Genomic DNA, 14684 nt, shown 5'->3' on the forward strand with positions numbered 1-14684 from the left:
TTACATTTTAGATGTTTTCTCCAAAGTTCTGTGAATACCTACCTGTATCATATTTTACTCCATTCTACTGAGGTGAAACAGACTATTTTACCTGACCATATACAAATTTTTTAAAGTCGAAAAGTTACAATGATGATTACATCAGCAATATTTATTTACCACTGTTTTGTAATGGCTTATGTCTATACTAGCCTTACTGACAACTTTCCCTGACAGTTTTATATGACACAGAAAAGCATGAAAACTTATTGTCTGGCTAGAGCAAGTGTGGGGAACATCTGGCCCGCGGGCCATATCATTTGGTCTGGCCCTGCCAAGGCAACCACAGGCGGGACTTGAAATTCAATAAATCTAGGAGCTTTTGTCATAGCTAATTTTTAAGTTGATAATTTTGTATAGCCCATGAATGATGTTATAAATATCCAAATGGCCCTTGGCAGAAAGGTTTCCCACCCTGGGCTAGAGGGATGAAAGTTATCCATATAAAATGTTAATCATCTGTATTTAATTTGACTTATTTCATTGGAATAAGGTTGAATATTTCCAATTATTTTTGAATAAAAAAGAAAATGCAACTTATATTGATATGTCAGTGTAAAGCTCTTAAAACACTCTGCACACACATTTAATTTTGGTTTAAATTCTGGGTAATGTATGGTCTGATTATTCAAATGTTTGGAAACTGAGAGGTAAAAAGTTATAATTCTAGTACACACATGATGTTTAAATCTACAACAACATAAAAGTAAATGAAAGAAAAAAGTGGTCAGGAATTTAGCATTTATATACTTGTTTAAATTTCTTAGCCAGGGAGATGGGGTACCTTAGAGGTAAAACACATAATAAACTCTGAATCAGATGATCCTCACTTAAACCTTAGCTTTACCGATGATTAACTGTAAGGCCCTGAAAAGAATTTGACTTTTGAACACCAATATAGCATTAAAAAAAAAAAAAAAACAGAAATGAAGAATACACCAACTGAAATGAATAATTTACAGGGAATCAACACTACAGTAGATGAAGCTGAGAATCAAAACAACAATTTGGACTGTAAGGTAGCAAAAGGCATCCAATCAGAACAGCAGAAAGAAAGAAGGAATCCGAAAATCTGAAGGTAATGTAAGGAGCCATGGGACAATTTTAGTTAAGTTCAGTAATTCATAATAGATTTTCTCTTTACAATGTTTTATTAGACCAAAACAAAGCAGTAACCTGGCTATCAATATTTAGGAAATTATTATTAAATTTTTAATGAGATATTCAAAATAATGAAATCTCTAACAGGCAAATAATGTGTGCTCTTAACTGTGCTATCAAATTATGGACTATCAAAGATATATCCCACAGTATTAGACAAAATAATAGATGAAACAAGATATAAGATCACGTGTATCGAATGCAAGGGTGTGACACAATGTATCTTTTTGTAGTAAATGGTTGGTAAGTTTTCCTGGAAAACATGAAACTTGAAGCAGACTCTTAAGGACAGAAATTGGAAATCAGTTGACAGAAAAATATAGATAGGAAAACAGAAAAAAATGAACTTTACAATTTCATAGAGTAAGCCTTCATTGATTGTTTTTATATTGGAATGAGAAACAGAAGCAAAATAAAATGCACTCAATCCAACTATAGGATATTCCAAAGTACAGACGGAAAGTCTTATTCCTGATGTCAGAGGCCCAAGGGGTAACTAAGAGGGTTTTAAAGTACTAAAATCATGATTTTGAGCTACCTATTTTTACTTAAACCAGAAAAATATATGTGGTTTCGATTTTGACTTAAAACTTTGGAAGATATAAATTCTAATAGGTTCATTATTTTTAATAATTATTTATGAACAATAGTATCCACACAATTGGAGTTCATTTTATTCTTTCTAAAGACATGTTTTGCCACCAATATGACTCTTAAGAATATATACAATGATATGGAGAATGTACACTTGTTAAAAAAAATAATACACACATATATAATTTGTATTTAGTATTAATAATTTTCAAAAACTTAAGACAGCTCTCTTACCAATTTGAATTTAAATGGACATAACCTCACTAATGATTAATCTAACCAGAATGTCACTCTGTCAATCAACAATAAAACTGATGTCTTGATAAATAAAGATTTTTCCGAAGTCATCTACTGAGCTAAATAAGTGTGTTGATACCTTGACATATGCCCCTCTAAAAGCACAGCCGTAACAAATGTGAAAGCTACTAAAATTTATATTTTTTAAAAAAAATCATACCTGCAGGCCTTGCCCATCCACAGTAACTGAGTTGGCTCTTTGCATTTTGTTCTTGTCAGACACTTTGTTTGGCTGCTGGGAACCACTCTTTTCTTTTTTTACTGTTGCTTGTCTTTCCTGTAAGAAACAAACTCTTTTATAAAACTGTTAAATCATTTTACTAAAAGGGGCAACATATAGAAGGGTTTCATGGCTACAGATTTGGGCCCAAATTCCTAACGTCTAATATAAAAGCTGTTGCTTTCAAATGGCTCAACATAAATATAAGAGATACATGATCAAAATATGAGTTAAAGAAAGGATGTGAAAGAAAACCAAATTGTATTATCTCTACGAGCCCAATTATGACTCTATCAATAGTTATTCAAAACCACTAAAACTAATTTTTTCATAAACAATGGTAAAGATAAATATATAGGATTATAAATTAAATATTTAGTACTAAGCTCTAAAAATAATGCTTGTAAATATAGGCGATATTGAAAATGAACACATAATGGACTTTTAACCTACTATGTAGCTACTATCAAGAATGGCATACACCTTAAAAGTCACATTTCACACAACAAATCCCTTTGTTCACCATAATAAAAACTTTGTTGGCATTATCTGCTCCCTGTTTTTATTTCCTCTCCTCTCACCCTCTCTTCAACTCAACCCAATAAATGTTATCAGCATTAATCCACAAATCAGCTTACATTAAAATCACTAGTGACCTTCTCATTACCACACCTGCTGGTCAGTCTTCATCTTAACTTTTAAGGAGCAAAGGACAGAACGAATGCCTTCTTCCCTCTTGAAAGCTTGCTTCGCTGGGCTCCCCAGACATCTCCTTCTTAGCTCTTGTCTTCCTTCACCAACTGCATGCTTTTTTTGTTGGTTCCTCCTTCAGCTTTACAGTCCTTAACACCTAACCTCGCCTTGGACCTCTCATCTTCACCATCTACACTCACTCCCTAGGAAACTTCATTTATCCAAGGCTTTTGATTTCAATTTTATGGTGAAGATTTCTGAATTTATATTTCCTGTTCAGATTTCTCCCTTGAACCTTAACTCCTATATACAAATGCTCTTTCTATCTGTCCACATGAGTGTCTAAAATGCATATAAATCCCAAAACATCCAGAATTTTTTTTTTAATTTTCTGCTTAGTATCCTTGAAAATAAATCCCAAACTAGACAATAACTCAGCACCTACATCATTACATGACTTAAGCCACCATTATGCTCTTTGTCTGAATATTGTAACAATCACCAAATGGATCAATTTGATTCCAACTTTGTCTCTGTACACTCAATTTTCTATACAACAACCACATTCATCGTTTTCATTCCACTCCAGCTACACCACCTTCCTCATTGTGCCTCAATCACAACATCATGCTCTTAATCCAGGGTTCTCACAGTAACTCTGCCCTCTACTAAAAAGTTCTTATTTGTTTATTTGTTGGGCTTGTTCCTAACTTCAGGTTTCTGGTCAAATGTCAAGCAAGCTTCTCTATTACCTTTAGCCCTCTTTTGTGTGTAATTTAATACAGCCTGAAATGTTATCTATTTAATGCTGGACTTCCTCTAGTTTAATCAAAGCTTCATAACAGAAAGGACTTTGTATGCTTCTCTGTTCTACCTCAGAGCCTAGATCAGTCCCTGACAAAAGTTAGGATAAATGGAAAAATACACAAATTTTAACATTATAAAAAAAATAAATTTATATTGAGAAAGATCCTAGGGCCTTGTCTAGTCTTGGTATAAAAAATTGTCTTGATTAATTAGCAAGATTTTTCAAGTGTGTGTAAATGCTTAACTGCCACTTTCCTATCACTTATTCAGATATATGTTTCCTAGCTTCTGTATTTGTTTTTTAGAGTTCTTTTTCAATTCAATTTAGGAAAATGTTTTTAAGTGGACTTAAAGGTAAAACTCTTTAAAAATATATCAGGGACAGATGCATCAGAAAACTTAAATGCTAATCAGGATAAACCATTTACTTTGCAATTTCATGGTGCAAGGACACTACATATATTTTTTTGTGTGACTGAAAATGTATGGTACAATAGGATGCCTGAAATTTGAATTCTTTGGAAAATGATGTTTTACATATAAGCATAATTGCTGGCAAAAATATTGACATTATAAAAAATCAATCATGCTTTATAAGATTATAAATTACCATATTGTCCATAAATAGGTAAGAATATAATGCATAGAAATAGTGAATTATAGGATGAGGTTTGGACTAAAAAAGCCTGAGATAAATCCCATCTCTGCTACTTCAATATTATGTAACCTTAGAGAACTACTTCTTCACAGTGAAGGTAGTAATTAATACCCATTTCTCAGAGTGTGTAAGGTTTAGTAGAACATATATAAATTCCTAACATTGTGCCTATATTATGAATAATGGAAAATCAGTGTGATTCTGTCTTTGGGGTGTTCATTAAAATTACCATTATGCAAAGTGTTTGTTATATTTCCAAGTGTGTATGTGTGTGTGAGTGTGTGTGTGTGGAAAGTTAAGACATGTAAGTATATGTCTGCAAAGAGCTACCATTCCATCTATTAACATTATTTTATTCTTGGCTATGCATAGAGGGAAATTTCTTCATGGTGAGAATCTCCAACTAGCACATAGCAGTTGATAAAGTGGCTTGCTGTCTCTCCAGGGCATCGTCCCTCTGAGTAAACTATGGGTTAGACTAAACAAATGCTTTGTAGTAACAATTTTAAAACACAGGGCAGAACAAACTCAGGTTTTACAGTTGTTTATATGAAAAATAATGCAATAATTAATAAATAATACAAGAATAAACTGTTTCGCATAATCACAACTGTAAGCCTACTTTTGCCCCACATGTATGAACAAATTTTAAAACTCTAAATTAAATTTGCAATTGATAAAATTTTATTTATGAAATCTACAGTTATAAGAAAGAGGCATAAAACAAGTTTAAAAATCCTCAGTGTATCATCTATATAAGAATTTCATTATAAAATCTAGACAATACTAAAGGGGTAAACATTTGTTTACATACACACAATCAGCAAACCAAGTGGTTTCTTTGTTAGAGGAAAATATGCTTACTGTGTGGAATTTGTGGAATTAATCAAGCTGAAAATTTTACAAAGGGGGAGGCTCATATCCAGGTAATTTTTCCCAGGGCCTTCCTTTTATTATACTCACTTGTTTTATGTTTATTTTCAAATTTTATAGAAGTTTCTCTGAGACATTTGCTGTATTTTAGTTAGACAACATAAGCTAACAGGAAGGTAGTTGCATACTTTTCCTATTTCCACTGAAAAAATATTTACCTCTTTGCTATTTTATCTGAGAGGCAGAAAGGGGGAAACAAAGGCATCTTTGAAAATCTGCTGTCCACAAAAATTTCATTCCTCTGTTCTGAGGGTTAATTAACCCTGACTGTCAGAGCTCTATTGTGATGTTTGAGCTCCTCCCCCAGTGTTGTCGTTATTGAAAAGTTCCAGAAAGAGCTCACCAGCATTATTGTGTATCACTATTCAAAATAAAATAGCTCTCTGATAATAGGGAGTAGTGCTTATTACTTCACCTTCAGAGCTTTCTTTTCATTTGGGGGGCTCTAACTAACAAAATAAATTTGTTATAATTAAGACAAATTTTGTTGTGCCAGATAAATTATCCCAGATAGAAAGAGTTGAAAAATTATTGCTGTAATCGATAGAAATTATTTAAACACTGAAAACAGCTAATCTAACCCAAAAAACCATAAAAGAATATAGAACATATAACTGCAAAATATAAAACAGAGTTATTGATATTTCAGCACTTTCAAATATCAACCACTTGTGTTGGCTACGCAGACATTTCAAATACAGAATTCAATGTTTTGTGATCCTTAGACTCTACAAGGAGCATGACAGATCTTTACTGGGGAACATATTGTACAGAATGGGGAATACATTGTTAGAATTCCAAAGAATAATCACCATGATGAATGCAGAAGAAAAGCTGTGAAGACCATTCACAGAAAACAGAGTGATGAAATAAATGAAATAAAAAGACCTCACTTTAAATATGTGCTCTAAAAAAAAATCTCTTTCTGTATCATGCTGATTCTCAGATGTGTTTCGTATTTGTGTGTGGCTGAAAACTGCTTTCACAAAGGAGATGTTTACCACAGTCCTTAGCCTGCTGTGATCGATCATTCACAAACTGCAAGCAGCAAATGATGATCACCTCAAGCACGGGGCTTTCTTCTTTTTGTCCAATCTCAGCATGAGCGGGAGGCAGCGGCAAAGCACCTCCATTGGTACGAAGCCACAGAGAAGGGGAGGCGGATGTTCGGCTGCCAACAGCATCCTTCAAAGGAATCCTGCATCTTGCTTTCTCGGCTGTTGCTCCACCTGCCTGAATGGAGACTTATCCCTTCCGGCCATTAGAGCTAGGCCACAAGAATTTCCCACAAACTCGAGAATTTTAACCCAAGGTAACACCAGGATATACAAATTTGTATTAATATACAAATATCTCCCTGAAGCAGAAGTGTCACCATATCATTGGGACTTATAAGGGTTATGAGATCTGAGAGACTAATGTATTGACAGCTGAAAAGCTGTAACTTTGATTATTGTGACTTTACTGTGGGATTTAAACATTTCTCTGCCCAGAGAAACTAATTCATTTCAAAAACGGCAAAGGCTCTAAATTCCTTGGGCAAGTTATTTATTCTCTCTAACTCACCATTGAACTCATCTATAAAATGTAAAGGTACATATGATGATAAATCGAGAAAATGTGAAATACTGGCACAAAATTGGCAGTCAGTGCATGTCAATCATTTTTAAAATATAAAAAATATTGTTATATTTTATGATTAAGTTTAAAACAGGTGTGCTGCTTAACTTAGATCACAGTAGTTAAAAATGAGTGCTGTGTTGCCCAGTTGGCGTGGCTCAGCGGTTGAGCATCTGCCTATGAACCAGGAGGTCAGGGTTTAATTGCCGGTCAGGGCACATATCCAGGTTGCAGCCTTGATCCCCAGTAGGGGGCGTGCAGGAGGTAGCCAATCAATGACTCAATTATCATTGATGTTTCTCTCTCTCTCTCCCTCTCCCTTTCTCTTTCTGGAATCAATTTTTTTTAAAAAACATAAAAAGTGGGAGCTGTGAAGGCCCATGCCAAAATCATATAATTTGGGCTGCTTACTGGCAAATGGTAGTGCCATGATAAAATTATATGTGTGTATGCACCTCATATTCACTCACACTCCATTCCCTCTGTAAGCTATACAGTAAGCCGAAGGTAAAAAGCAAGGAGGCAGTTCTCTTTTATGTGCATATTCATCATGTCCTTCTATCAGTGGAGCTGAATGATCAACATAGTAATTTCTGTGCACTAAGCAATCTGTTTATGTCAGTTCCGAGTAGAATTTATCTTGTTATAGTAACTGTGTAACTTAATTATTACTCAAGCCATTGAATTATGTGTATAAAATGAGTTGTTTCCATGAAAAATATCTTGCATGCTTTGAAAAGACTAACGAGGTGTGTGTGCATGTGTGTGTGTGTGTAGGAGGATTGGTCAAGTTGGGTTTGGAAATAATGTCTGTAAAAGCATGGAGAATTAGTAATAAAAATTAAGGTTTTTTTTTTTAATACAAATTGCTCCACAGATATCCTTGAGTTTTTGTTATACTTTAAAACAAGTGAAAGAAATTGAAAACAATTGCTTTCATTAATATACAAATATCTTTATACTAAATAGAAATGCTTTTGTTTTACTTTAAAATGATTGATAATTAAAATTTATGGGTGAGAAGACCATGATAAATGCAAGAAAAACTATATGCCATTTCCAAATGAGCACATAGTAAATATGTGCTCATAGAAAAGCCCTTTATCTTGTTAAAAGTGTAGCCAATGAATATACATTTACATATTATAAGTAAAATGTTTAAGGTATTTATATATCTTTCTGTACATTTCCTCACATACACTTTAACCCCATTTTCAGTTAATCAACAAGCAATTGTTCCTGATGGTGCAACATTAGGGCTTCTCTCTCTCTCAATCTCTCTCTCTCTCTCTCTCTGTATGCTTGTGTGAGTTTGTATTGACACACTCATTTATATATCTATATAAGGGCTTGAGAAAAATTCTGGAACAATATAGTTGAAAAACTATATTTCAGAGGATGGTGAAAAATTTAAGTTAAAATAAACCAATATATGTTGCAAGAAAAAGAAAGTAGAGTGTGAAGATTTTTTTTTAACTTATAGCAGAAAAAAAAATTTTAACAAATGAAAAAAGCCTATTATGAAAACAGCAATTTTGGTGCATTTATTCAATCTATATGATATAAATCATATGGTTGAATATGAGAGACCTTTGGAGATTAACAAATCTAAAAACAAACTTTAAATTTTAAATACAGTGTCTATATTCCCTTGATGGGCTATGATAGGGGCAAAAACAAAGGACCTGCCCATATAAAATTAATTCTTTTACTCTTAAATAATTAGATTGAATGCTAAACTTTCCTAATACCTTTGCATTTGCTAAACAGAGTTTAGCATCTCTGTTTTATAATGATTGTCATAATGGTATCAACTAACTAAAACAATACAAAACAGTTTAATATTTCTCATAGACCAGAAACAATATAGTTCAAGCATATTTCCAAGTATTTTTAAGTACTATCTGTAGTTAAAAAGGGAAATTTTTAAAAGTTTCAATGAGGACATCTACACTGATTAGAAAACTTTTTAAGGGGGAGTATATAGGTTATTACATCATTTGTGTAATTACGTTATCCTCTAAATAAAGTCATACTCTTATACGGTATACTCACAGGTTATTAATGTTTTCCTAAGAAGTAGATTGAAATTATAATTGTAAGGAAACAATACCGTTTGAGCGTATCTTTTAGAGACAGTAACAGTTGAATAGGATTTTGTCACAGAACGAAGTGGAGCCTTTGCTTCATTAATACAGAGGTAGAGCTCACACTTCACTGAAAAGAAATGTGGCAATGCCTACATTTATTTTCAAAACCAGTCATTTACTCTGTGACTGTATTTTATTAGCATGACTTCCTATATGATGTCATATGATAAATAATTAATGCAGATGTGCTGTTTTTAAAAGCAGGGACACGTCAAAAGGAGCAAGAGCTTCTCAACATACTATCACTGAAAGCTGTATTTTAACGGCTCAGAGGACCTGCTTTAGGTTTTCTGTAAGGTAGTTATATTTTAACTTGACAAATAGGAATCATGCTATTCTTATATGCCGGTTAAACCTTTGCAAAGTGACCTTTATTTTGCTCTGTATGCTTTGTTTCACATAACTTCCTGTTTTTCTAATGTTTATCACAAATGCAGATTGGGATTGCTTCAACTCTATCCCATCATGAAAACCTAAAGATCCCTGAGGATATGAGAAGAAATAAAATATATGAATTAATATTTAATAGGTCACTGAGACAAGCCAAATGTTCTTCATAACAACACAGATGTATAATGACCTGTGATTGCAAGTGTGAAACCTTTATGCTTACGCACCTCAGGGCCTGAAACTCCCGAAGTGGGCAGAGTCTGTTGAAAAAGAGAAATTCAGGTTAAAGCCGAGAAAAACTCAAACTGAAAAACAAATATCGACGAAGGTTCTTATATCACAGGAATAAACATAAAATGCATTTTCTTGTCATGACATTTCTGCTTACATTCATTTATTAAATAAATTTATTTCCACAAAATAAGGAATGCTCTAATGCAGAGTCTGTTAGGTTGTAGAATCTCTTATCCAAACTACAATCTCGCCTGGCCGGGCATGGCTCAGCGATTGAGCGTCGACCTAGGATCCAGGTGACAGGGGTTTGATTCCCGGTCAGGGCACATGCCCAGGTTGTGGGCTAGGCAGCCAGCGATCAATGACTCTCTCATCATTGATGTTTCTATCTCTCTCTCTCCCTCTCCTTTCCTCTCTCTGAAATCAATAAAGATATATTAAAAACAAAACAAAAAACAATTTCATGACCCAAAGCAGACTGATCAACATCTTTGGCCAGATTCACCAACAACACTGATGTATCACATTTGTATTTTGGAATAAGAACGCATTTCCAAGTTCCATTATCTCTCACAAACAATCTCTACTAATCTTTGAAGTTGCCTATTTACCCAGCCCATTTTTCCATTTTCCACTCCAACTCTCATTCCTTCCTAAAATCAGTGTCTTTTTGATGTAGATATAGTTTATGGTGTTGTTTTGATTTTGTTATTCTCTGGAATCAAGAAACAATGCATTAATATCAGTAAAAAACAAAAATATAATTACATAAGAGCAAGATTTTACTTGATAGTAATCTTTTAAAAATGACATTAAATACACTGAAGCTAGTTTTCATGAGAGTGTATCTTCAATGACCCACAGCCTCTCCTTTTCTGAGTCACATTGGAAAGGTTTGCTTTGGGCAAGAAACAGGGAAAGGCTGCTGAATTCCAAAAGCCTGTGTCCTGTGAGACTTAGAACAAATTTGTAAGAATTTTTGACAGTCACAATACTAGATAAAGGTTTCCCACAGTGTGTGTGGGAAGGGGGTAGGAAAGTTGGATAAGAAGACAGGAATTCTTAGATATTTGTGTGTCCCTAAAAATGAGGGAGTGGGGGGTATATCCCAGTTTCCTCCCCAGGACCAAGTTATGTGAGCAGGACTCTCGGTGGATCCCCAAGGTGGGTCTGAAAAATCTGAGAACACAGGTATTTGTTGACATCCTGACCTTCTTACCAGGTAGAACTTCGGAGAGGCAGCAAGAACCAAAACAATAAAGAGCTATTTTGGAGGAAAATGAGTCCCCCCCAGGGCTTCACAGCTGCTCCACATCGAGATGGATTCGAGGATCCAATGCACCCAAAAGTGAAACAGAAGCAGAAGGGGTCTAGGACTGTACTAAAGAAAATTAAGGTGCCCAGGAATACAACTTTGCTTAGAAGATATTTCTATAAGTAAAGAATACTGGCAGCTACAGATTTTTACTCAAAAGAAGTCTGGGAGGGTAAACTTGGTTTAACTATCCCATTAACAGGATAACCCTGTGGAAGGAATTGCTGTTGCTTTTCAGATGGGTTGACAAAAAGCTTTGGAAGAACTTTCATGAAAAGCTTTCTGATTTCAGGAACATTCTTGACTCCTTGAGTCCAAGTCTATCTACATACTCTTCGGGCAATGGGTGGTGGGGAAAATATCTGTGCTCATTTCAATTTGGGCCTCTTCGAAGCTTCTTGTCAGCCTACTATCCTTTCTCAGCTTTTGGTGGAAGCTTAGATCTGAATAAACACTTGTAAGATATGAACGCGTACTTTAGTATCTATTATAATATTTAAGTGTTTATTGTCCCTCAAATCCAGATTAAGTGCCTTATCCTATGATTCCTTACCTACCCAGTCACATTTACCAGGAGAGTCCTGGAGACTCTTAAGCAACCAAACTCAGATGCGCATTAAGTGACCTCCAGGGCATAAATCACAAATTCATTCTACTTTGGGAAGTGTTTATATTAACTATACATATTTCTGCACAGTACAAGGCAGTGAAAAGCCATGTGAAAAGATTATTGTTGTCAAAAAGTTCAGAATAACAGCCAAGTGCAACACAAGAATTTAAAATAGACCCTGTCCCCCCCCCACCTCTATCACCATCACCACCCCAAAAAACTACAAAAGACATTTGAAAGATAATTGTGGGCATTTGAATATAAACAGTCTAATGACTGAAATGATAGAATTATTGTTAATATTCTTAAGTGTGATAAAAGAGTTGTAAAGAAATTTTCCCTTAATCTTAGAACATGCCTGCTGAAATATTTAGAGATTTAGCATTGTACTATCTGAAATTTACCTATCAAAAGATTCAACTTAATAAAATACATATTATGTGTATATTGTAAATATGTATATACAGGCATACATACAGTCATATATATAAAGAATGATTTTATGTATGTATATATATGTGTATATATGCAAAATAATAGCAAGGTTGGGGATTTGCTGGACTCATGTGGCCCAATACCGCAAAAGGTAAAGACCATGCCATGTTGGATAATAAAAATCTCATTTTAAGGCCCCTCCCCTCCTTCATATACACTATGGGATGAAATTGGACCCTAGCTGCCACATTGCTAACACTTGTGTAGAGAACTGATAATTTCCGGATATTCACTTGGGCAGCTTCTTCTTTCTCAGAGCAGTGGGAATCCTGGTTATCTACCGAGAGTGAATGAGATTGGCAGAGAGGGAGTGAGATGAAGAGAGTAAGAAAATAGTAAAGATTCTGTCACTACTTCTCTGAGAAGCAAAAGCAGTTGACTAAGGATGAGTGACAGGATCAAGCAAAACTGAGGGCTCAGCTGGGCTAGAAGTCATAAATATGTAAGAGAAAGCCACTAGCTTTGAGAATTTTCTCTAGCAATACTCTGACGTCTGATAGCAACACTAGAAGTTTGCTCCAAGAACAAGGTGATGAAATTATATTTGAGCTCACTTACAATTAAGATGTGTAGGCAATGAGTGCAGAGTAAATTAATATGCCCACCACTATCTTATCCCTGAGTTACAGTAAGAAAACCATGATATCCATGTAAATAAAAAGAAGCAGCTTGTTAGAAAACAAATTCAGATATAATATGCCTTCATTTTTATTCTTCTGTATATAATTTTCAAATATCAAGGATGAGCAGAGTAAATGTTTTAGCTTTTTAAAAATTATCATGAGTGTATAATTCTAAATGTAATATATTTTTAATCAGAATTAATACAGGAACTGTATATTTGTATTTAATCAAATGTGAGGTGTGACTAGAGCAGAATGTGATGGATTTTATTTAATCAGTATCATTTTAATATTAAATAGAATACACAGTACAGATAATTAGTTTAAAAGATGCATTTGCCTTCAGGGCACTTGTGAAGTTCCACCTAATATCCAAGAATTTTTAAAAATCCTATTATTCTAAAGTATTGAGATATCTCTTGTCTTCATATTTTCTAACATGTAATCATTTTAAATTGACAATTTAATCCAAATTGTCATAGGACAAAGAAAAATCTTTGGTGGAGAGATTATTACGCTTTGACTTAGTTAAAAATATAATAAGAGAAGAGTACTCATATTAAAAGGGTCATCAGTTATTTCAAGACTAAAGGAAAATTAACAGAATTCTATCTCATACCTATATAAGAATGTTCCTATTTTTTGAAAAGCTGCTTTCATGTTTATTATTTCACTTAATCCACTAAACTAAGATATATACTCCATTTCTCAGATTGGGAAACTGAAAATCAAAAAAATGAGATTACTCACCTAAGAAAATAAAGTCAGTGACAGAATCTAAATACAGTGTTTTTTTGTCCCAGGCTTTATTTAATTCAAACAGCAGGTTCAACAAAATAATTTTTTTAAGTTTTTTTTTTTTTTTTGGCCATGTCTCTATTTTTAAAGTGTTTGGAAACAAAATAACTTTTTTTTAAATCTTTTAGTTGTATGTACTTTTAGTTGTTGTTGTTCAAAATATTACAGATGTCCCTTTTTCTCCCCCATGACCCGTTCCACCCGGCCCCAGCCCCCTCCCCAGTCCCTCTCCCCACCATTGTCCTTGTTCTTGGGTTGTGCATATAACTTTTAAATGTGGTTAAACACAGCAAAGCATGTAGTAGCCACAATGTATGTCTGTTCTGCCTGAAAGAACTGGCTTGGAGAGCAACATGGATTAAATGAACAGCATAACTTCCAGGGCAGCGGTAACGTAGAGGCCTAATAAAACTCTTTTCAATAGCTTGTCTCCCTTTCACACAATCAGATATCTCTGGCATCAAAGAAGAAGCGAGAGACAGGAAGGAAAGCAAGTTTGGGAAAAGGACAATTGTCAGCCTCAGAGGTCAAGTTTTTCTTTCCTCACAGACAATAATAAAATTCATCAACGACTCTGAGATATAGAAACCAAACACATTTTTGGTTTCCATGAACTTTATTTTCACATTCCAGCTTCCTAATCGGTTTAACCTTTCAGGATTTTGTAGGTCCTTAAGTGTGTACACACACACAGGCACACAACACGAATTTTAAAAACAAGTAAGATTGAAAATAATGTTCATACTATTTATTGTCCTTGTCTCCACTAACATCTTTAATCAATGATTATGTCTATGTATGGTATGTAGGCCAATTAGAAAAATTATAAACTGTTTTACTTTTCCAGTGGCACTTTGACATAGCTAATAAAATGTAACTAGCACAAATAAGACACACGTTATAATCCTATCCAGGGGCCCTTGCCTAACCACGTCTCACTTGAGCCAAGTTTGTAAGCTTGCACCAATGTGAATTTAATTATAAAACTATTTTTTACTTGAGATGACTTCACGGCCCTTGTAATCACTCACAAAAATATTCTGTTCT

The 14684-nt window shown here is 34.2% G+C and overlaps 1 protein-coding gene across 5 annotated transcripts in view; it reads right to left on the reverse strand.

The window, feature by feature from the left end:
* DGKB (diacylglycerol kinase beta) overlaps positions 1-14684 on the reverse strand; it is a 527029-nt gene that overhangs the window by 318798 nt on the left and 193547 nt on the right. For all 5 annotated transcript variants that reach the window (XM_081146772.1, XM_081146768.1, XM_081146770.1 and 2 more), the window contains 2 exons: positions 9790-9822; positions 2252-2368 (listed from right to left, as the gene is read on the reverse strand). In XM_081146772.1, coding sequence (XP_081002898.1) covers positions 2252-2368; positions 9790-9822 — 150 coding nt within the window. The remainder of the gene's footprint in view (positions 1-2251; positions 2369-9789; positions 9823-14684) is intronic.

This window comes from Miniopterus schreibersii, assembly GCF_964146895.1.
Source record: "Miniopterus schreibersii genome assembly, chromosome: 9".
In the NCBI taxonomy this organism is placed as follows: Eukaryota; Metazoa; Chordata; class Mammalia; order Chiroptera; family Miniopteridae; genus Miniopterus; species Miniopterus schreibersii.